Below are 23809 nucleotides of genomic sequence, written 5' to 3'. Positions count from 1 at the left end.
CTGACATGTTAATTTAGGTCATAGAGGTAACCTAGTAAACATATTTACATAACATTTTCCAAGGAATTTAGAGGTATCTTACAACCTTTTGGTTTTCTGTCTTTATTCCAAACTTAAAAAACTATAAAGTCATTCATGTTAATTCAGCAAACACATATTGATCCATTAAAATACACAGAAACCAGCCCAGATCCTAGAAAATATAGCCCCCTCCTGGGGGATGACCTAGCAGGGTATGTGTAATAAGAAAATGGCAAAGAATATGGGCCTTCAGATAAAGGAGCCAAACCACTTGGAGAAGCAGTGAGGCCAGATTTTAAGATGGATGAACAAGTGAGGTGACCCTTAAAAGAGACAGACTTTTGATAGGATAAGAGAAGGAGAGGATGACTGGGGCAACAGAGAAGAAATGTTAGGAGCCAAAGATTAGACAGGAAATCCAATACATATGCAGGTAGTATAGCCATGTTTGTGGCTGCATATAGGCTCAAGGTTGGAGATGGTGGAAAAGAGTCAAACATGTTGTTGTGGGCCATATTGTGCACCACTGTGGCCCCAGGCTAGACTTTATTCAGTTAGTAGATTTTGGAGAGCTACTGGAAGTGTTTGGGCAGTGCTATAAAATGATTTCTGTAGTCCCTTAGGGAATTTTATCTAGTTATTTTGGGATTGAGGCAGTAAGAGGGAGCCCTGCCATGGTTTGGGCAAGAGAAAGGAAAAACCTTACTTATGAGAGTTTGAGCGTGCTGAATAGAAAATGGAAACAGTGAGCAAATTCCTGAGGAAAGCACAAGGAGAGAAACAAGAAACCCAGATTGAGTGTTTCCATCATAGTATATATCATTCCCTGAAAAGTCTTATTCAGGAAAACGCCTTTCTTCTCCCAAGATGAATGTCATATGACTAGGTCTTGTTTCAATGTATGATTTTTTCCATTATATATAACACAAGATTTTCTGATTTCTAAATTGGTTGTTTGGTTCGTTTTTTGTTTTGTTTTGTTTGTTTTTATCATCCATATAGTTCAGGGATTCTACATGTGTCCCTCCCAGAGCAAGCCTTGCTACCCCTTATCTCAAAGTCACATACCCATGTGACCATGCCTTCTAAAGCATCTGGGATCACTCCTCAAGCCTTTCAAAGCACCTTCTGTCCTCCTCAAGCCCCTCCTTTCCTTACCCTCCAATTAAAAGAAAGTAGAAGGACTCTTCTTTAAGCATTTCAAACACATCTGTATATAGAATAGTATGCACCCACCAATCCCATGCCCATAACCCACCAGTCCTTCCCCCATTTCTTCTGCCCTCCTTTCACTCATCATTTGTCCTTTTCTCCTGTTCTTTTTCTAGTCTGACCCCTCCCCTCTGCTAATCCTTCTCCCTACCTTTTCCTTAGGGAGAAAAAAATAAATTATTGCAGATATAGATAGAGCCCCCTGTGTGCCCTTTATAGATTACATGCCCATCTTCAGAGATAATCTTGTGTATGTCCTTCCTGTGAGTTTTCATTTACTGCATTGTGTGCGACTCAATAAATAACCTATCAATTTACTAAGTTACCAAGACTGGCCTCAAATTTGCAGTCCTCCTGCTTCAGCCTCCTGAGTTGCTAGGGTTACAGACTTGGCTCCACTGTGCACAGCTGATTTAAGAATATTGTTTCCATTTTTCATTTTAGCACTCTTTTGTAACAACGTTGTTTTCCATTTTTGTTCATTCTAAGTAAATCATATCTCAGCCATGTTAAGGATAAAATAATTATTGGTCGACTTCCCTTTATTATCTAATTTTTTAAAAGGCATTGTTTATATTAGAAAACATGCTTCAACTTCTAAACAACCAACCTCATAATTTTTCAAATAATACCTTCATTATTAGTGGGAAAGAAGGCTGCCCAACTAATAATTAATGAATCAAATAATATTCTGTCTCCTCCAGTAGATTTTTATTCCTTTTTGAATTATTGTGATCTCATCTTAGTGACAATCATAAAATGTACTAACAAATTCATCTAAAACTTATCTTTAAAAATGGAAAAGGCAGTGGATGGAGTTGCAGCTCAGTGGTAGAGCCCTTGCCTGGCATGTGTGAGACCCTGGGATCGGTAGCACCACATATAAATAAATTTTAAAAAATCCATTGAAAACTCTGTGTGTGTGTGTGTGTGTGTGTGTGTGTGTGTGTGTTTATGTATATATATATATATATATATTTTTTTTTTTTTTTAAATGGAAAAGGCAGTTTCTCAAACATTTAAACCTTTAGAGGTGGCTGAAGAAATGCACAGCCCCAAAGAAACAATGTTACCAAAATGATAGAAGCAAGGCAAGCCTTGTGAACTTCAGAAATTTTAAAAATGTTTTTCTGGGGCTGGAGTTGTGGCTCAGTGGCAGAGCTTGCATAGCTTGTGTGAGGCACTGGGTTTGATTCTCATCACCACATATAAATGAATGAATAGAATGAAGGTGTATTAACAACTAAAAAAAAATATTTAAAAATGTTTTTGTGGACTCTCAAACTGTTTAGGTTTACACTGTGTGTGTGTGTGTGTGTGTGTGTGTGTGTGTGTGTGTGTATGTGTGTGTGTTGCTGGGAATCAAACTCAGGGCCTCACACATGCTAAGCAGGAGTTCTACTACTGAGCTACATCCCCAACCCTCACCATCCTTTTATGAGTAGCAAAATAAAGTATCTTTTAGTTGTTTTGTGTATTGAAACAATATACAAATTTAGTAAATACTTTGGGTGAAATATCTCTCTTTAGATAAAATATTAAAAGTAAGTGATTTTCAAAATTTAAGAAAGCTCTGTTAGAAATTACTTGATTCAGAGTCTAGTAAAGATTAAAAATATTTACTCTGATCTCTTGGGTAAATGACTAATTAAACAGCCACATGTAAATGATGTTTACCTGTGGGTCCCTGTGCTGTCAGCTCCAGTCAGTCCCTTCTCTTGAGTAAATACATCATCACAGCCACAGAAACTCAGGATTATGTCCCCTTGAGACCAGATAAGATCCAACAGTGCCCACATAAACTGTTAGGCAATTACATAATTGAGCTGCATGCTTTCAATTCAGAAATACATGTAATTACTTTATTTGTAAAAAAAAAATGTGAGTTGGGTGCTTTATTAAAATACAAATTGGCTTAGTATTCCTTTTTCTCCCAAGTGATATTTATTTACAATCAGGAGAACTTCAACAAGGCAGAGCAACTCAGAATAGGTGAAGTCCTTTCCCCCATCATACACATACCAGTTTTATTCATCAGTAAGATTTGGTCCATGAATGATGGACAGTTTTCTTGTTCTTATTTCCTAAATATTCATTTGCAGACTTATATGAATATTTTCCCCTTTCTTTTAATCACTAAGTGCACAAAATACTTTCCACTCCTTTCACTTAAGTATAATTTAAGTGATGATGCTGTTTTCCTTTTAAACATTAAATAATTCACTTCTGATGTCCAGGAAGAAGGTTCTTGAGGAAAAGTCAATTTAATCTGTGTGCCAGGGGAAAATGTCATCTACTGTTTATAGCCATGGATTTTAATTTCCTTGCTTTTTTGCAGCTGTGTTAGTAGCACTGGTTTACATATGGAATGGAATTTAATTTATTAGATACTTTCATATTCAGTTTCTCTTTATATTTGTGTCACCCTTACTGAAATCAGATTCCTTAGAACTATCATGTGTTTTCTTTAAAAAACAAGCAGGTATAAGAAAAGAAAAAAAAAAAAAAAAAGACTTTGAAATACCAACATAAACAAATATAATCCACATATAACTCTGTTAACATTGAGGTATATGGCCTTTAAAATTTAATATTATTGGCAAACATGCATTCCATTTTTTGTATACATAACCTCCTTTATTCCCAACTCACTTCAAAGTGAATTTTCTTTCTTACTGTTCTTCTAAATAATTTCAAATGAATTTACCCAGGTTCCCTGTTCACTCTTTCTTTAACTAATTACCTGTTGTTGAACAAATAAATTTATTCTAATATTTCCTCTAGTAAGAAAACTTCAGAGAACATCTGTACAATTCAGTTTCTTCAAGTATCTATGATATTTCCCTAAAATGAATTCCTAAGTATAGATTGTTAGGTCAAAAGACAGGTATATCTTTTAGGCTTTTGCTATGCAAATATCATTTCTCTGAGTTCATTATAAATACTAAGTACTATCAATTTTTTGGAACCAATTTGAAAAGTGAAAATGACTTTTTTTTTTTTTTTTTTTTTTTGTTCATTTGACCTTTTTATTACAATTGAGGTCAGATTTTTTTCTGACCTAATTGTAAGCCATTTGTATTTCTTCTTTCATAATTTGCCAGTTCATGCTCTTTGCTCATTTGCCCATTAGATAAGTAATACTTTTTCTTACTGATTTATAAGAACTTTTTAAAATATAAATTTATACATTTCGTTGAAATATTTTTAGCAGTCTTTCGTTTTTCTTAATGACCTTAGGATACAATGTCCTTTCCATTAATAGCTTCATCTATTTATTTATGCATTTGAATATCAATTGGTAGGTTGTTTCTGGGTATAAGTTAAGTCAGCCTAGATGACCCTTGTGGTTCTAAACATTATAGGATCCATATTTAAACTGAACTTTGAGGAAGGTTCTAATAGAATTGAGTCAATAATTCTAGAAATATTACTAAGTATAGTTCATATAGTGACTTACCTGCTACAAGATCTGAAATATGGAGGTGTCAGCATCAGTCATTCATAGATGTATGCCCTGGCATTTGATTTCCTAGTCTTGTTTCCTGCTCCTGGAAAGGCAGAAAGGTGAGGATCTTATTTGTTGGTATTGACTTAGGCTTGAGGCTACTGAGAACAGTAAAACACTGTTTCCCTTCCTGGAATCCAAAAGTATTTAATTCAAAGAGAGCCTTTATTAGTAGCAGACAAGTTTAAAAGCTATGCATAGTTCATTCATAAGCACTATCAGAAAGCCCTTGGTAGATTGGCAGTATTTTTTCAGAGGGAGCTCTAATTTGAAAAATTTATTCAGTTCCAGTGTGAGACATGTAAAGCAGCTTGCTAACCCTTTTCTGGGCTTTTGTCCCTTTGCAGGCATGAGTTTGTTTCCTCATTCTTAGATAAGCTCCTTCAAATTGGGACTTCCTCAGAAATACCTATTTTTGAGACATCTGCAAGCATTGCATGTGTTACAGATGTTTTTCCTGACTCTGCAGAAGTTGTTTTTGACTAGAATCCTTATAACTTATGTCTGAGACTAACTTTTGTTTCTGTCCCTTCCCTTATTATTTCTTGCTTGTTAGGGACTTGTATTGTGGATTCCTTTACAGATGACTAATTGGGCAGATCTATGGCTCTCTCTGTTTTGGTTTCATGGTCTTGTAGAGTCAAATCATTCATTCTTATGTTGCAACTTGACCATCCACCAAAATCTTTATGAATATAAATGACTCATCTTTGAGAAATTGTCTATAGAAGTATCTTAAAAGATGAGTGCTTTTATAAATGTTTATATCAAAAAAAAAAAAAAAAAGAGAGAGAGAGAGAGAGACATCCTGGAGATGAACATTGAGTAGTGAACATAAATGGGATAAAATAGATAAAATCAATTAACCCATTAAGTCCCATCATCCCAGATGAGCAAAACCAATGAAAGAAATTGGGCAATAAATATACCACTTATGGTAACTTTTGAAATAACATTATGCTTTTACAGTTCTGTTCTCTTGAGAAAAGTAATAAATAAGTGAGTGATTCAAGCATTTGGAAAAATATGTATATTTCATATATATATGAAAAATTCATAGGATAAAAAAGGATATATAAACTTTAGATTATGATTTTCAACCTATTTTAAGTGTCAATTTTATTGAAATAGTCACAGAATTGAAAACTTGGGATTATAATGTGTTAAACTGGTGGATTGGTATGCCCACCACATTACTTACCTCACCATGAAGTAGAGATCTCACCATGGAGAAGAGATCTCAGCACAGAACTAGTGGCAGTGATGGTATTCTTATCTAGCATATGAGGTCATATTAGAAAGATATGTACAATATTTTTACAGCATTTTATTCTGTATTTTTTGAAGCCCAGTTCAAATCCACTTAAAACAAGAAAGGGTCTGTATGAAACAGACACATGAAACAGTGAGATCAATTTTGTGTCATTGAGAGTGTCAAAAAATGCCTAACATGTTCCAGCTCTCCAGAGCAGGGTTTATTTGTAACTAGCAGGTACATGCAATCCTGGATGTACATGCTGTGGTGAACCATAGGTGCTTCCAAAGTGGTTAAGGCAAAGGGGAAGTTTTAAAAGAGTAGAAGTGTTAGAAAATGGAGAAGTCCACATAAGCTATCTTGAAACAAAGACCTTGATTACAGGAGCTGGTGCGGAAGTTGGTGTTAATGCATTGATGGAGACAGCCATTGTTATGCAAATGTCCTTGTGTAAACAGCATACCAGGATTATTGCAACTGGCTTGTGTGGAATAGTACAGTTTTAAGGAATTCCTTGCATAGATTCTGTCATAAGCATATGTGTATGAGGACTTTTCCTTCATGGCCTTCTGGTTCCAAATTTGTTCATTTGATGTGACTCCATTTTGATTCTGATAACTTGCATGGGGATGAGAGATATAATCTTGAGTCATTGATAATTTAAAACATTTTCAGGATTAAGGGGAGGAGAACAATGATAAAGTTGTTTTATTTTAAATTACTTAAAAATGTACGAATCTGGGCCAGGCACAGTGGTGCACACCTGTCATCTGAGCAGCTCAGGAGGCTGAGGCAGGAGGATCCTGAGCTCAAAGCCAGCAATTTAGTGAGGCCCTAAGCATCTTAGTGAGACCCTATCTCAAAAACTAAAAAGGGCTGGGGATGTGGTTCAGTGGTTAAGCACCCTTGGTTTCAGTCCCCAGTACCAAAAAATCAAAACCAAAAAACAAAAGGGATGGGGGTTGTAGCTCAGTGGTGAAGTCCCTGGGTTCAATCCCCAGTACTAGGAGAAGGAAAAAAAAAAACTATGAATCTTTACATTACAAATTCTACAGGGAAAAAAATTCAAAAAATTTCAACATACTTTTAACAATTTTGTTCTTAAAATGTGTGCTAAGATAGTGATTACTGCCAGGCATGGTGGCACAGGCCTATAATCCCAGCTACTCAGAAAACTGAAGCAAGAGGATCACAAGTTCAAGAGGCCAAGCCTGGGTAATTTAGTGAGATCCTGTCTCCAAAAAACAGGGGTGGGGGTACTGAGGATGTAGCTCAGTGGTAAAGTGCCTCTGGGTTCAGTCCTCCAATCTTTTAAAAAAGTGATTAAGAGGTCATATCAATAAATTTTATTAGTTATAGCTATTATATAAGGTAATATAATTTAGAAATACAGATTTGAAGGTCTCTGAAAATATATCAATTTTTTTTTTTTAACCCTCAGCAAATGAAAATTACAGCTTTTAGTACAGGATTTAGGCCAGTTCTTTTTGTTCATATTTTTAAATGCTTTTCATATGCCCAGGATTACTAGGCCTATGAAAGACCAGATCAGGATGGGTGGAGACCCCTGAGGACAGTTCAGAGGGCACATTGACAGTTGAGTGATGGCAATTCAGGGGCAATATCCACCCTTTCCCTTTCTTTTTCTGGGCAGATTTTGGAAGCAGGGCCATATATGCTGCTGAGATGGAGGCAGTATGACGTTCAGTGGTGGGAACCAGCCTGAGCTTCAAGGGCCCAGTATCCCAGTCTTCAAAAATGAGAATACTGAGCAGGCTATTCCAACAGAGATTTATCTCAATTAGAATAAAATCTAGGAACTGGTTTATACAAATAGAGTAAAAGCCTCTGGTCACTAGAAATGTACTGCAGCAAGGTCCTGCCTACAAGGTTAACTTGACCCCAAGTCCTTTGACCAATGATTAGATTTCCTTTACCCTAATTTCCAAACCAGCCATTCCTTCTCTGGGTCCAGGAAACCAGTCAGTTCTAGGAGAGCAGAGGGCAAGAACCTTGAAGGGTGTCAGGACCAAAGACAGTGGTTTAAATATCTTCAGAGCCAAATGAGCAAGGCTAGGTCTCCTATGCTCTGCCTCAGTGATTCTCCCTGCCAGAGCATCTCTGTCTTCTTCCATGTTAATTACAAGTAAAGATTATTCTTTTGCTCATTGTTTGCTGAATAATTGCATTGTTACTCATATACTCATGGACTAAAGATGACCTGTGAAGCTTTGGCCAGTTCTTTTTTTCATACTGTAAAGTCTTATGTCCATTCCTCACAAGTTGAGTTGGACACTGTCCTGTCTTTTTGTCATTTTCAAATAGCAGTGAAAGGTCACCATCACCACCCAAATTTCTTCTTCAACTACTGGAGCAAATTGCCACTTGTTAATAGGATGTGGGATGATGTGATCAGTGGTTGTGTACCAAACTTTAACCTTTGTTACCAGCATATTTATACGTCTTTGGGGGAAGATGCTGACTGCGAAATTGGGAGATGTGGGTTCTAACCCAGGTCCTCTTTTTTTTTTTAATTTATTTTTATTGTAAACAAATGGGATACATGTTGTTTCTCTGTTTGTACATGAAGTAGAGGAATAACATTCGTGTAATCATACATTTAAATAGGGTAATAGTTTTTGATTCATTCTGTATTTTTTCCTTCCCCCCACCCCTCCCACCCCTCTTTTCCCTCTATACAGTCCCTCCTTCCTCCATTCTTGCCCTGCTCCCATTGCCCATTATGTATCATCATCTGCTTATCAGCGAGATCATTTGTCCTTTGGTTTTTTGAGATCGGCTTATATCACTTAGCATGATATTCTCCAATTTCATCCATTTGCCTGCAAATGCCATAATTTTATTATTCTTTATGGCTGAGTAATATTCCTTTGTATATATATACACCACAGTTTCTTTATTCATTCATCAATTGAAGGACATCTAGGTTGGTTTCACAATCTAGCTATTGTGAATTGAGCAACTATGAACATTGATGTGGCTGTATCTCTGTAGTATGCTGATTTTAAGTCCTTTGGATATAGGCCAAGGAGTGGGATAGCTGGGTCAAATGGTGGTTCCATTCCAAGTTTTCTAAGGAATCTCCACACTGCTTTCCAGAATGGCTGCACTAATTTACAGCCCCACCAGCAATGTATGAGTGTACCTTTCTCCCCACATCCTCGCCAACACCTGTTGTTGCTTGTATTCTTGATAATTGTCATTCTAATTGGGATGAGATGGAATCTTAGGGTAGTTTTAATTTGCGTTTCTCTTACTACTAAAGATATTGAACATTTTTTCATATATCTGTTGATTGCTTGTAGATCTTCTTCTGTGAAGTGTCTGCTCATTTCCTTAGCCCACTTGTTGATTGGGTTATTTGTATTCTTGGTGTAGAGTTTTTTGAATTCTTTATATGTTGTGGAAATTAGTGCTCTATCTGAAGTATGAGTGGCAAAGATTTTCTCCCACTCTGTAGGCTTTCTCTTCACATTGCTGATAGTTACCCAGGTCCTCCTTATTGCCACTTTTTGTTCATCTCTCAAGTTGGCTATGATAAAATCTGTGACCCCCTACTTAAGCAAGACAGTCAAGTGCACTTTGAAAAAAAATAGGCAGTATGGCAGTTAAGTTTCCCCATCTCACCAGCAGACTTAAAGGCAAAGTGCAGATCTTCTTTATCCTTGATTGAAGATCAGAATTTAGAATCAGGTCACTTATCTTTTTGCTTAATGTTTCTTCTTTGACCACAAAGTTTTTCTGCCATCTTCCTATTTGGAAGGGAGTTCAGGGGTCACTTCTAGGAGGTTGGGGAATTCTACAAGATCATGTGGGTTTTTTTTTCCAGATCTCTTTCTCAGTCCAGACCAACTCTGTGTTACATGCCTGGAAAATAGGATTTGTGCAATGAAAGTGTAAATCTTTTCTTCAGAAAGGAGGTCAGGCACTCTGACTTTTGTATATTTTGAAGAAAGGATAAAACCGCTCAGATTAACAGAAGTGATCATATCTCATACATATACTTCACAAGTAGAACACTTCTATACTGTAGAAGATTCATTCCTCAGAAAATATATTATTATAAGTGTAAATTGTTGTAAAGAATTAAGTTATGCTGGAAAATAACAGATGTTATTTTAACTTGAGGACATTTTAATTTCAGTTAATGTCAGAAAGCAAGCTAAATCCTAAGTAAAGCTTAATCCAAATTATATTTGAAGGCTGGGTCTTTGAGACCAAGGAGAATGTGGTTACAATTTGTTTTGATTTCTTTGTGCTTTCTTTGAAACACTGTAGGCAACAGCATTATTGAAAAAAACCCTTACAGAAGAGTGTGGCGATAGGTCAGCTATTCATAGTAATGAATCATCTTGCAGCTTGCCATGTACTCTGAATGACAATAGTGGAATAAAGGAAGCAAAACCCGTTCTGTGGCTCAACAGTGTTTGTACAAGGGAGCAAGGTAATTATTGTTAGTCTGTCCACAGCAAAAAGGCATTCAAAGTGGATGCAGCATTGTCTTTCTCAAGGTATACCTATAAAATACCACTGACTAGCGGCTCTCTCTGACTTTAAGATGCAAAATGTTCTTTGTTCTATTTTACCTTACAGTAGATGTATACATTTTTGTTTAGTCTTAACAGGATTTGGAAACTTAATTGGATGTCTGTAGCTCTGCTGAATTTCTAATGAAATTAGAGTTTATAAGTTATGAAATCTTAGCAATCAATTGGCAGTGGATAATTTTGGTCCCACAAAGATGATATGATTCCATTAAAATGATTCTATAAAGTAGTATGAAGTTTTTGATACCACTTAATAGAATTTACTCATAATTTTAAACATGCTTTTAAATTGTATCGAACCTTATCAAGGTGTACACAGATGATTAGAAATCAGTGAATTTATGCCCCAAAATTTAATAACCAATTGTTACTACCCAAAAATTGTGATTATTTTAGCATTACTGGTAAGGCATGCTGGTAAACCACTTTAATCATATTTCTAAGACAGGTGTTAGTTGCTTAGAAAATATTCAGAACTCAATTTACATGCAGAGGGTTTGAGACTCACTTGTTTTAAGTCCCAAATTTGATAGATGTCAGGTTAAATTATTTTGCATGAAATCAGCAGAGACACCTTAGTATTAGAATAAGTTTCTTCTTACGAGCAGTGCTATTTTAGACAAGAAATAAACTAACCAAAAATAGGAATGAAGAGGCAGTGAAAATAAAAGAAATAGAATTTAAAAGCCCAAAATGGAGCTGGGAGATAGCTTAGTGGTAGAGCACTTGCCTAGCATGTGCAAAACCCTCTCTGTTCCATCCCTAGCACAACAAAAACAGGAAGGAAGGAAGAGAGGGAGGGATGGAAGAAACAAAGATCTGTTCCATAACTTCAAAATACATTCCTGTTATCTTGTGTTCAACTTTTAGAAGCTTCAAGTGGCAACAGAGATGAGAGTAAGGAAGAAAGCCTGACTGCAAAGGTCCCAATCACAGGTAAAATTATGGTTGCCTGACAGTTTCAAACATAGACTGTAGTCTTTTTGTATAACCAGAACATTCTAATTAGTGGTTTGTGAATCCTGCTAGGACCAAGTGTATTCAGCTACTGCATGCTGGAGCATTAATTTTAAGACTATAACCAAGTTTACATTAGCCTAGACTAGGGTGGCAGATGACCATGTCCATTGAACTCTTCATCATGGTGTTATACATGTAAGCATTTACACATGTAAGCATCCTCCATCATGCAGCCTTTTAGCACTTGCATCTGTGTGAGAACGATCAGACTCCCAGAGGAACACCCAGTCATTCCATGGTGAACTACATACGTTTCTGATTTTACTCTTTTCTTTCCTATAATAATTGTAGGAGTACCAGATGGAAAACTTGCTTGTGCCTTAGTTACAAATTCCACCTGGTAATTTAAAAATTTCACCTGTCAGCCTTCATCAGGACCTATTAAGATTTCTGCACATGTATTAGGTGTGTTTAGATGGAATCTGAATGATATAATTACTGTTTTTAGGTTTAGAATATCAACAGCAGCAATTAGTATTCTGAACAGAGTTCCATTTGTTGTACATCTAAATTTACTAGTACCTTATTTTGTAAAGTGGCACACTACTTCATTATAAATTCAAAGGTCTGACTTTAAATATTTATACAAGTAAATACACCATTGCACCGAGGTACTGAGGCATGCATTTGCATATGTGGTAGTTTTGTTCTTGTTTATAAGCAGAAAAGAATGGTTTGTTTTTATGGCAGTACAATTCATGGCATGATGATTAATTTTTAAACTCATGTTTCTATGATGAACTCTGGTTTTCAAAAAAGGAGCTTATTATAGAGCAATTATTATTTATTTTGTGTATCAGATAGTATTTCACTCCAAAATACAGAGATTTTCTTTTCTTTTAATTTTTTTTCCAATGATGTTTATTGTTTTGAGAAAACCATTATGGTCCCCACTTGATTATTTTTATTAATAGGAGAAAAGTAGAAGATCCTAAACTGCAAATAACCAGAAAATCATTTGTATGCCTTTTCCTTGCATTTACCTTTGAATGTAGAAGTATGTAAGGAATGGTCTCTGGATTTATTTCAGTTCAAATTATTCAGGCTTGTTGAGGAGAAACCAGAAAATGACCTCATTGCCCATTCTTATTTCTCTTTCCTGTACTTTTTCCTGTCTCCCTTGCATCAAGTAGGTAATGCCCCAAAATTAATGCAAATATTGTTATCTCACAGACTTTCTTTTTAAAAATTTTTATTGGTACTTTATAATTATGCATAATAGTGGGGTTCATTATGCCATATCCTACATGTACATAACATAATTTGATCAATCCCATTCCCCAGTACCTACCCTTTCTCTACCTCTTTCCTCCCCCAACTCTCTTGCTCTGCTCTACTGATCTCCCTTCTTTAATCATTATTATTATTTTAACTAGTGCATTATAGTTATGTAAGCAGGATTCATTGTGGTATATTCATACATGGGCACAGCATTGTTTGGTAGATTTTGTACTTTCAGTGCTTCCCTTCCTCTCCCACCCCTCTCAGTTCCACATATGAGAGAAAACATTCAATTCTAAGTCAAGCTTAGTTCCATCCATTTACCAACAAATGACATAATTTCATTCTTTGTTTTGTCTGTATCTCATAGACTTTCTTTCTCAGGGAAGAGATGGTTAAGTACAGTGTTTTAAATCTTTTCTTCTTTTCATGCAGAAAGAAGCATGATATGCCTAGAAGTAATCAAGGCTATTTGTCATTAAGACTTTAAAAGAAACCATAATTCCAACAACCTCCCAGACATGAAAAATTTTTGGAAAGCCACTTACTTGTTAGAGCATTACTATTCTGACCTTGCCACCACACTTTCATTCTTCTGTACCCTGCACCCTTGAATTTCCCACAGAGTTTCTATTTGAGGGCCTCTTGCATTTTGGCTCTGCTTAATACTGTTGCTGTGTCTGTCATTGCAGCCACTTTGGTCTCTCCAGTTCCTGACCATTATTAAATTTTTGTGGTTTTGGCATAATTATTTAGAGATTTGTCTTTTAGCAGAGTAAGGCAAGGTATATAGTTTGATTTAAGACAGTCTACCCACCGCTTTATAATAGTTGTATTGGAGTTTTATGTTTGTGTAGGTGCTTACTGGTTGTGTTTGTATGGTCTGAATTCCTTCTAAAATATTCCAAAGAAAAGGAATATCAGAGACTTTCCTCTCGAAGTTGAGGCAGTGTAGCAGTTGAGCCTGGGCTTTGGCATCAGCCATCAATGTCTTTCACTCCCTCCTCTGTTTCTGCACCCACTGAGCCTTTGTATAGAGAAAACAGACTTAAAATGATTGTCTTCAAGTTCAAATGCTGCCATATATATCTGCCAAGTGGATACTAGATGCTCAATGCATATTATCTCTGATGTGTAGTAATAGAATAATAGTAGTGTTGTTGGTCTTCTTTCCCTGAGTAATGGTAGCCTCCTGGGACCAAGACTAGCCCAAACATCGTTCTATTGTGATTTAATACTACTGAATTAGTTCTTGCAAAACATTTCCACTTGAGAACATAGTTGATGATTTGAATCCAGAAGGATGTTTAACTTATCAAAAAGGAATCTTAAAGAGAGTTTTATGTTACTTTGGGACTTCTTATTAGTCCCATGAGGAAACCTGTAGAAAAGAATCTTAGAAAGCTGATGGAGTAGCTCCTGGGTTCTCATTGATCAAAACTGGATCTCTGTCCATGAATGCCTGCCTGCCCCCCCAGCAGCCCTCATGTGCTCACAGCTGAGGGCATTGCAGGGCACCTGATCACCAGGCAGCAGGCCTCCCCTGATATGCAGCTTCATAAGTGTTTATGGACAATGCAGCATTTTCCAAAATGTCTCCTATGCAATGCTTTACCTAGAAAACACTCCAATAATGTGTCATTTTTTTGTGGGCAAATCCTGCATAATCTGTCTCCCTCTGCATTATACAGAATGCAGAGGCATACTGAAGATGTGCAGAAGACCTTCAGTGGAGAAACTATTTTAAAAGTATGAACCTAGAGTTTACACTAAGTTATCTATTTGAAAATGGAATCCTTCCTATTAACAGCCAATAGAATTAATGTTTCATGGAACATGGAGTGGGAAGTACATACACATGTGGGGAATTTTTTTGAAAACCAATCTAATGGGGGCAGTTTTTGTCAATAAAGTTATCTTTGTTGTTTTCTTGTGGTTCTGTTTTGTGGGAACCTCCCTGGTGGACAAGATTGCTTTCTAATGAGACTTTGGATTACTCTAGTATAACTACACCCAAGTGTTTGAGTTCAAAGCTACTTGTTAAAGCAATTCCTCAAATTGACCGGAAGGTTACGGTAGTAACTTTTTTTTTTTTTACTTTTTTTTTTTTTTTTTTAAATTACGCATTGAACTTTAGGGCAGTCCACCACTAAACTACACCCCAGCCCTTTTTATTTTTTATTCTGAGACAGGGTCTCTTAAGTTGCCAAGGCTGGCCTTGAACTTGCTATCCTCTGCTCTCAGCCTCTGAATACCAAGATTACAGGCATTCAGCATCGCTCCTAGTACTAGTAACTTCGAATAGTCCAGAAGTGCTTTTCTTCAGTGTGGGTCCCTCTGTCTGTGTCTGTTAGCTTTGCAGCCATTACACAAGACATGTAGTAAAGAAGGAGGCTGACGTGGGATCCAGGGCAAGTACAAGAGGTTCAGGTGTGAAACTCTGAAGTTATACCATTTTCACAATGATGAAACATCCTGCTATGTTTAACCTGGGAAGTGCACAATTGCTATCTTTAAATATTTGAGAGACTGCCATATACAAGGCAGAACATTTAGAACACAATTATAGAGTGTAGTTTTGAACAAAAAAACTTTTAAGCTCTTCAGTTCAGCAACACTAAGCTATGTCTTCTAGGTGTTAAGATTCTGTGCTGGTTATTTAACCATGACAGGAATCATGGCTTTCTAAAGCGGGCAATGAGGAACAAATTCCTGTTTCTGGGGACTTTGGTATCATTCTAATGCTGAGATCATAATTCTCATTCTATACTAAAGGAATCAATATGCCAACATTCTTTTATATTTCCCCTTCTTATTTCCTGATTACCCCAAAACTTGAGTCTTCTTGGCAGAGGGGCTCATCCTTAAGGATTTTGCTGTCATTCCAAAGGCATCTGCTTTGTTAATCACCATTGTGGAAAGCCTGAGTTTTCTATCCTAAGATGTACATAGAAACCCTCCTGTACACAGATCGATACACAAAACCAGAGTAAACATTCCCATAGTCTGAATGATCCAATATTGTTAACACAATCTACATCTTTTATTTGTCTGGTTTTTCTCACTAAAGAATCCAGGAAGAAATTAAAGATTAATGTTGATATCTACATATAGTTTTCTATGTATAATAAGTAGTATCATTTGCTTTTATATTACATCTTTTGCTGAATTCTAGGATACCAAGGACAACAAAGACTAGGCCCCTGTCCTCAGTAAACCTCCATCATTTCTAATCTTCATAATAATCCTGTAAGGTAAATATTAGTAACTCATCCTACAGTGGTCAAACAGAAACTTAGAAAGGATGTCTTGCTCAGGGCTATGTAACTAGTGTGTTGGATCAGGAATCAAACTGACTTTAGGATCTGAATCTCGAATTCCTTTTATTCTGTCACCCTGTCTCTTGTTTTACTGAAAAGGCAATTGCAACACGATATCTGGTTCAATCGAATATCAGTGTATATCATAACAAAGGTGAGCTTCACAAGAATGCTTTTGAAAGCAATGATGAACAAAGCCACACCTTTTCTTTCTCTTGGGCTATGTCTAGAGAAGTGAGCAGCTCCCAGCAGTTTCCAAGTACAGGTTATACTGAGAGGAATGCCCTTTCCAAAGTGGGGCAAGTCAGCACAGATAGGCCTCTGAGATAGTGTGCAGGTAAAAGGAAATTCTGAACAGTGTTTCCCAGAAATACTCATACCAGGAGGAAAGTGAGGGTTATCAAGATTTTGAGAGAATATCACCTTTTGAACTATTTATACTCTCCAAATTCCCCATGTTGTCAATTTTATATGTACACTAAATTTTCCTTTTAGCAATGAGTTTTCGTTGTAGCTTACACTAAATCTCATAAAAATCCAGCACCTAACACAATGTTTCCCACATAGTGGGCACTTAATTTGTCAAACAAATGAATAAAAATGGGGATATTAAGGAGTTTCCTTAAATGCTTGTTGATTCAGGCCAGAATACTATCTCTTTCAGTCATTTACTCCACCAACACTTTTCCCACCCCACGTGCCCATCCTGGCAAAACTCATCTCCTTAAGCTCCATGTGAAAAGGCCTCTCAGCTTTTATCTCAAGAGGATTAAGCCTCTAAGAATGTCCATTCAGCCTCTCATTCTTTTGACACCAATTCTCTTGGTCAAGCTGTGTTGAAAGTGATTGCCTCACTGTGCTATTCCTCACTGATATTCTTTAGCAAGCTGAAATATTTCAGATCATACTAACACATCCATTTAGCATCTTTCCAGGGGGTCAGCATAGATTTGCAGGGTGCCACTTGGAGTTCTGGAAAACTACCTCCCCAAACATTGTTATTTGAGTTTTATACAAATTTGAAAAGAGTTGGAAACGTACAATGGCCAGGTTGTCATCGGTGACTAGATCTATCTTGGAAGAAGAGACTTCACTGACAACTTTGGTCCTCCTTCAAAGTATAGTGGCATATCATCTCCAGTACCAAGATTTTGCTAAGAATGTACTTCCCCTGTTTTGTCCCAGAAGTACTTTGCTAATTAGAATCAGTGGAGACATATTACCTGCTGTGCCTGGGACAGGGAATCCACAACATCTATAAAACCAGGGCAGCCATCATATGCTGTGTGTTTGTCCCTTGCTGTCCACATGGCCCTATCTCTTGGGCAGGAGTCAGCCTGCTAGGGCTTCTCCCATGGGACCTTCTCTCTGCTACTTCCAATAACCAACATTCCTTATTTCATTGTTGGGTGGTGGTATTTAGTTAATGGGGTCATTAAAGAATAAAAGACACCTTTCTGAGGAGTACTGTTAATTGGATGCTTCTGCATTTAAAGAAATTAACTTCTAAGTGCTTCTGTAGAGAGATGCTCCACCGTGGTTGCACAGTAGAATTCCATGTGGAATTCCCATGACATACCCTTGACCAATTACATCAGAACCTTTGGGTTGTGGAACCCAGGCATATGCATTTTCTAACACATCCAGATGAATTCCTAGTTTGGGGAATACAGCAGATGTCTCAAAGCTATCATAGTCCCTTGTAAAGGTTTTTTGTCCCTTGTAAAGGTGTTTTGAATCACCCACATTTTGCACAGGAGACAAATTAAAAGACAAAGGAAGTCACAGTTTAGATATTTTGATAAAATCAGAGGTCAGAGGGTGTATTATTTGCCTAGAGCTACTATAACAAAGTACCACAAACATAGTGAGGCATAGTGGCACAAACTTGTAGTTTCAGCTGCTCAGGAGACTGAGGCAGGAGGATCATTTGAGTTCCAGAAGTTTGAAACCAGCCTGGGCAACTCTACCTTGAAAACAAAACATAAACTTGAAACAACAGGAATTTATTCTCTTGCAGTTCTGGATGCAGAAGTCTGAAATCAAGGTGTCAGGACAGTTGTGCCCCTTCCAGAGACTTCCAGAGACAGGGGCGGGGGAGCATTCTTCCTTGCCTTTTTCAGCCTCTGATGGCTCCTGGCTTGTGGTGGCATAACTTCAGTGTTTGCCCCCATCTTCACATTATATTCTTTTCTGTCTCTGAGTCGTTTCTTCTTATTAAAGGGACATCAACCATTGGATTTAAGACCCACTAGAAGTGCACAATGATTTCATCTTGACCTTCTAGCTAGTACATCTGCAAGAACCTATTTCCTAATAAGAATACATTCTGAGTTTCTGGGTGGACGTGAATTGAGGTGGGTGAGTAGGGGTGGCTATAGCCAGTGGAGGGGGTGGTCCGTATTTGACATTTCTAACATCTAGATTATCCCATACAGATTATTCCTGGTCTTTCTTTAGATTATAAAGATAATACTGGTGTTGTCATTATTTCTGATTCATCTCATGAATTATTGAGTACAAATTGATTAAAATATTGTTTTTAAAAAGTTATTTAGGACTGGGAGCATAGCTCAGTGGTATAGCACATGCTTTTCATGCATGAGGCCCTAAGTTCAATCTTAGCACCAGAAAAAAAGTTTTAGCTTCTGATCAAGATTACTCCAGCTTTGAAAAGTTAAGGGTTCCATGAGTTTGAGAGATGAAAAATCACCTCCCATGAACCGTGTTGGAAGTATATCCCTTGATACACATAGGACATCAGTTCCAGAATTCTCTTGATACCAAAATCCACAAAGACTGCAAGTCCCATATATAAAATGACTTTGTATTTGCATATAACCCACACACATACTTTAAGGTATCTCTAGATGTCCTTGGATATATGATACAGTGTAAATATTATGTAAATAGTTGTTATACTGTCTTGTTTAGGAAAAAATAATAAGAAAAAAGTCTACATATTCAGTACACATGCATTTTTTTCCCAAATATTTCCAATCTGTGTTTGAATCTGGTTGCAGAACTCGATGATAGAGAAGGCTTAATGTAATATTCCCCAAAATGTCTCAGATCATCTTGGGAATGTTCATTAGAGACCAGTTACAAGCCTGGCATATATTTTCAAGTTTCAGTGTTGAGTTGCTCCATAAAAATTAAGGCTGTAATGTAAATCTCTGTTTTGTGGGGCATCCCCAGGCAGCTCCTATGAATTAGGAGTTTCTCATCTCATGCATCAGCTCTCTTGGTGAAACCACAGAGAGAAACCTCCACACTAAATTTGCAGGCACAAGTCTACTAGAGGAATTGAGTTTATCGTAGAAAGTCTATATGTGAAGAATAATTTCTGTTTTGGACCAAAACTTCTATATCTCACACTCATAGACTTAGTTTTATTTAAAGTCCTATAATATAGGTGAATTTTCTAGATTTTAAGAACTGAAAAGGTACCTATAGCCTAATATTTTATCATTTTCTTTTGAGCAGATTATAATTTCTGGATTTTCAGTGATGATGTTTGTCTTTTAAATTAATTTAAGAAATATGTCTTAGATGTTTTACTTTATTTTGCAAAAGCAAGTAATAGTACTATGGAATCCAGTAGACATAAAGTATTTTTCAAGTTTAATTTTAAAATTTCTACCCACTTCATGTAGGAATAGTGCTTATCCTTACTCGAAGATGCCCAGTTCTTCGTGGGTTCCAGGTCGTTTTTTTCTTGCCTTAGTAATAGTATTGTTTGCATTTCCCTTTGTTATTCCTTTCGGGGCCCAACTTTTCTTTTTTTCATTAAGGATTTCTGCAAAAGCAATGGGCAGATTCTCTACCTCCAGACGCCCCTTAGAGGCTGATGAACCACGCCTTTATCTGGCTCTTGTAATGGGTTGCAAAAAGCACTTGTTCATCAGATATTTTCTTCTTCTTTTTATTTGTAGATTTAGAAGTATTTTAGCAGGTGTACATTTGCATATAAAAGAGAATAAAAGATAAGTTAGGCTTTTTCTTTCTCCTCTCTTCAACATCATCTCTCTCCTACGTCTCTTTATTCAGGTTTTCACTTTCTTTTTCTAGCTGTTTCTATTTTCTAGGCACAAAATGCATATCAAAAAGGAAAAAGAAAATAGTATAAGTGATCCTTTAGCACTGTGCAGGAAGGTAGAAGATGGCTTCAGTCAGCTTATGTAACAAAGTTGGGGACAATATATTTATCTTATTGTGCATCAGTCTGGAATAGACAATGATAGATTTTAATCTCCTGGAGCTAGGTACTGCACAGGATGGAACCCCTTGCCTTGTTTTAGGATTGAAACTGCTGTATTTTCCACTTTACAAACTAAATCTTGACACTGATTCAAGTATATAATAGATGCTTGACTGTGATTCAGAACTGTAGGTTTGAGCACATGTGTATTTGTTTCTGTGTATATGAGAATATTCCAACTGAAAATAATTGAATCCTCTAGAAATGTTTGTTTTATCTCATTATTTTCACTACTTAATATTTTTTGATAGTTTAATATTATTGATGGGAGAAAATCTTTTCCTGGAGTTCTAAGTCACGGCTACAAGAAGTGAAGCCTTTAATGATCACCCTGTTCTCAAATTTTCAGACTTATGATTTACTTGGAGTTCATGTGTATTTTACATCACGAAGTTGGCATCCTGGCTGGTCTTCTAGGCTGTTTGAGGATGTCTGAATTGTTTGAGAACCCCTAGCAAAAAGTATTCTCTTCAAAGAATCTGCAACCTGGTCCCTTTAATATAGATAGCTACTTTGCTGTTGCAGCCTCCCTTGAATAATATTCTAGGGTTTCAACCCTTTCAACAGGAAAGCTTTTCTCAGCATCTAGCTAGTATCCTTTGGCTGCAATTTTCCTAAGTGTTCTTGTGCCACTTTTAGAAAACATAAAATTTGTTCACTAACATCTAGTTTCTAGGTTGCTAATATGTTTCTTGTAGCCCATGCAGTGTTTCATGTAAAGGGGGAAAAAAAAAAAAGGTCCAAATCTGACAAAGCTAGGCCCACTTTCCCACTTGGCAACAATAGGCTATAGCCAGGGACCAGCTAATCCTGTGGACAGAGGTGTGCCACCCAGCCTGCTGCTCTCCCTTTTCATTGTGTCCACCTGACTAGAGTCACTTCTTTGTGTACTTGCTTGGCCCCAAAAGGTATCTGCAATCATAGAACCCTTCCTGTCTACTCCATTTGCAATATCTATGTCTTTTGAGCTCTCCCTCTCTTACCCAACCTTGTTTCTATGCAGGCTGTTTATCCTTTAACTTTTCCTGATTTTTAAAAATCAAACCTTACTAATTTTGGTTTTCTTCTTTGGATCATCTCCTGATCTTTTATATGTTGTTTTGTGCAGCAGTTATGACTAAAATAAGTGATACATGCCTTGGGGAGAACTGTTTTAATTCTGATACATCTAACTCTCCATACAGAATGTCCTGTTCCTGCAGCTGGTTTGTGTCTGTGGTCCTGCCTCAGTTCTTGTTAATTCCTCCAAGTGTTTGCACTTCATCTTTGTTCCTTTTAAGCTTCACTTTGTCCTTAAATCATTAGAAGAAGCATGCACTGAGCAGGTAGTAAGTGATGTGCCCAGTCCTCAGCCTGATTTTATCAGCCTGATTTTATTCAGGTCAGGGCCACTGCATCCTAGATAAAAATTTATTTTCTCCAGGCAACTGTCAATGACTCTCTGATTGGAGAAGGGGCACAGTAGGCTTATAGATGCAATACCAGAGAATAATGGTTGAGAAAGGGTAATCCTGGTGGGATGTGATAGGAGAGTGAGCCATCTTCCCCCACGGCTGTAGGTCAGCAGATAGCAGACTTGGGCAGCCTTGAGGGAAAACCTGATGACAGAGCCTAAGTCCTTCAAGAAGGAAAGGAAAGCAACCAGATAGAAAGTGTGAGGGAAATGAATAGGGCCCATCTTTTTTAGAGTGTTGTTTAAAGTCATTTCACTTTACACTGATAATCTTCTCCCTTCTCAGACCAGTATAACATCAGCATTGACTTATGTTTGGTCAGAATGCTTAATTTCCCCCAGTCTGAAATTATTTCATGAACCTGATATTTCTCCCAGAAATCCTCTTCTGAAAGTCTGTGACACAACCCAGCTTCTGAAAAGCAGAAGAGTCTCCCTGGAGTCAGATGATTATTACCTTGAAAATAGTAGAAAGGAATTATAAACATTGGCTTAGCTTCCAGGGGCCAGGAACCAGGAGCCTTTTTTAAAATAGCTACTTCATTTTTTATTCTTTTTTAAAAATTTTAATTTTTGCTGTCTTTTTTTTTTTTTTTTTTTGATTGAATAAATTTAATTGAATACTGTAATAAACTTGTGGTCATTAAGATCTGGACTGGTATCCTAAAAGCTGAAAAACTTTTCTGGTTGATTTTTATAAAATAAAACACTTTTTTTTTAAAATTCCTTTTATACTGATTTTTTTTACCTTTAAATTCAGACACTCTGATTTTCCCCCTCCCCAAATCACTTAACAACACATTGGCAGTAATACAAATATTAGGATTGCAGAGCCATCCCATTGGAGCCATTCTTCCACCAGGAAATACTTCCTGCCCTAGGCCAACACTCATGCACACTATAAAGCACAAAGCAATATTTTCCCTAAATCTCATGGTTTCTTGATTAATGTTTTCAAAATGCTAGTTCCATCACATCAAATTCATTTCATAATCCAGTAGCCTAAAAAAGTGTTGCCTTAGGATTTCTTATCTTCAGAGTTAAGACTACCAGATCTGTAATATTTTAATTATGTAACATTTAATATTTCCAAGTATGGTGCTCATTTCAAAGACTTGTTTTTTAACTTGAATGATTCTCATTAAAGCATGATTGTTATACTTTATTCTTCAGTGTAATAGTAGTTTTTATTTAGTAATAAAGAGGCTGCACTTAAGTTCTTAAATTGAGCCAACAAAAGCAGGAATACAACTGATTCCTGACCCTGTCAGCAGTGGCCATGTTGAAGACGTGGACAAGGATGCTGCTTGTCTTGTCTGTGCTAAAACGCTTAACTTTCTGTTCTCCATTTCATGCAGATGTCCTCAAGAGGTAAGGTAATGGAAAAGGCTATATCACTGGGGTCCTTTACATAATTTTTGTTTTCTGTTTTTCCCAACAACCTTCAATGTAACTTGCAGGAAATGCTGTTAGAAACCCTGCATGACCAAGGGCATCCTGTGAACCTGAGCCAGGTTTAGACTGCTACTGATCCCTCTGGACATCTGGTTTTGCTCTCTTCAGATATTTCTTTCTTCTACCACATGGGGTTAGATTTCCTCGGCTGTGGAACTCTGAGCTTACCCTGCTATCACTGTCCTTCCTGACCCTCTCACCACTCACCCAGCCCTCTCCCAGAACTTCCCAGCTCCAGGGCAAGAACCTGACATCTGGAGCAGGAGCATCCCTAGTGATCTGACCACCTAGGAAGTCAGTGCTGTCTCTTCTAATTCATTCCTGGGGATGCTTCTGCAAGGTCTGGTTGAAAGAGATCTATTTTAGTGTGATGTTTAACCTTTCCATAGGCCCACCCCCCCAAATAACTGTCATTTGCTGCCTCAAATGTTCTCTTACAACTCATCTTTGAGTCTTGAAACCTGGATTCAACTAAATTGTGTTTGTTGTTTTTTTCAGAATTTCTAAAAAGGTAA

At 37.0% G+C, this 23809-nt stretch overlaps 1 protein-coding gene across 3 annotated transcripts in view; it reads left to right on the top strand.

Annotated features, from left to right (window-relative positions):
* Nucleotides 1-23809, top strand: part of KIZ (kizuna centrosomal protein) — a 128183-nt gene that overhangs the window by 87125 nt on the left and 17249 nt on the right. For all 3 annotated transcript variants that reach the window (XM_079123560.1, XM_079123559.1, XM_079123561.1), the window contains 2 exons: nt 10296-10461; nt 11435-11500. In XM_079123560.1, coding sequence (XP_078979686.1) covers nt 10296-10461; nt 11435-11500 — 232 coding nt within the window. The remainder of the gene's footprint in view (nt 1-10295; nt 10462-11434; nt 11501-23809) is intronic.

Source organism: Sciurus vulgaris (genome assembly GCF_902686455.1).
Source record: "Sciurus vulgaris genome assembly, chromosome: 2".
Taxonomy (NCBI): Eukaryota; Metazoa; Chordata; class Mammalia; order Rodentia; family Sciuridae; genus Sciurus; species Sciurus vulgaris.
The sequence above is the reverse complement of the archived record's forward strand: the minus strand, read 5'-3'. Positions and strand labels throughout refer to the sequence as shown.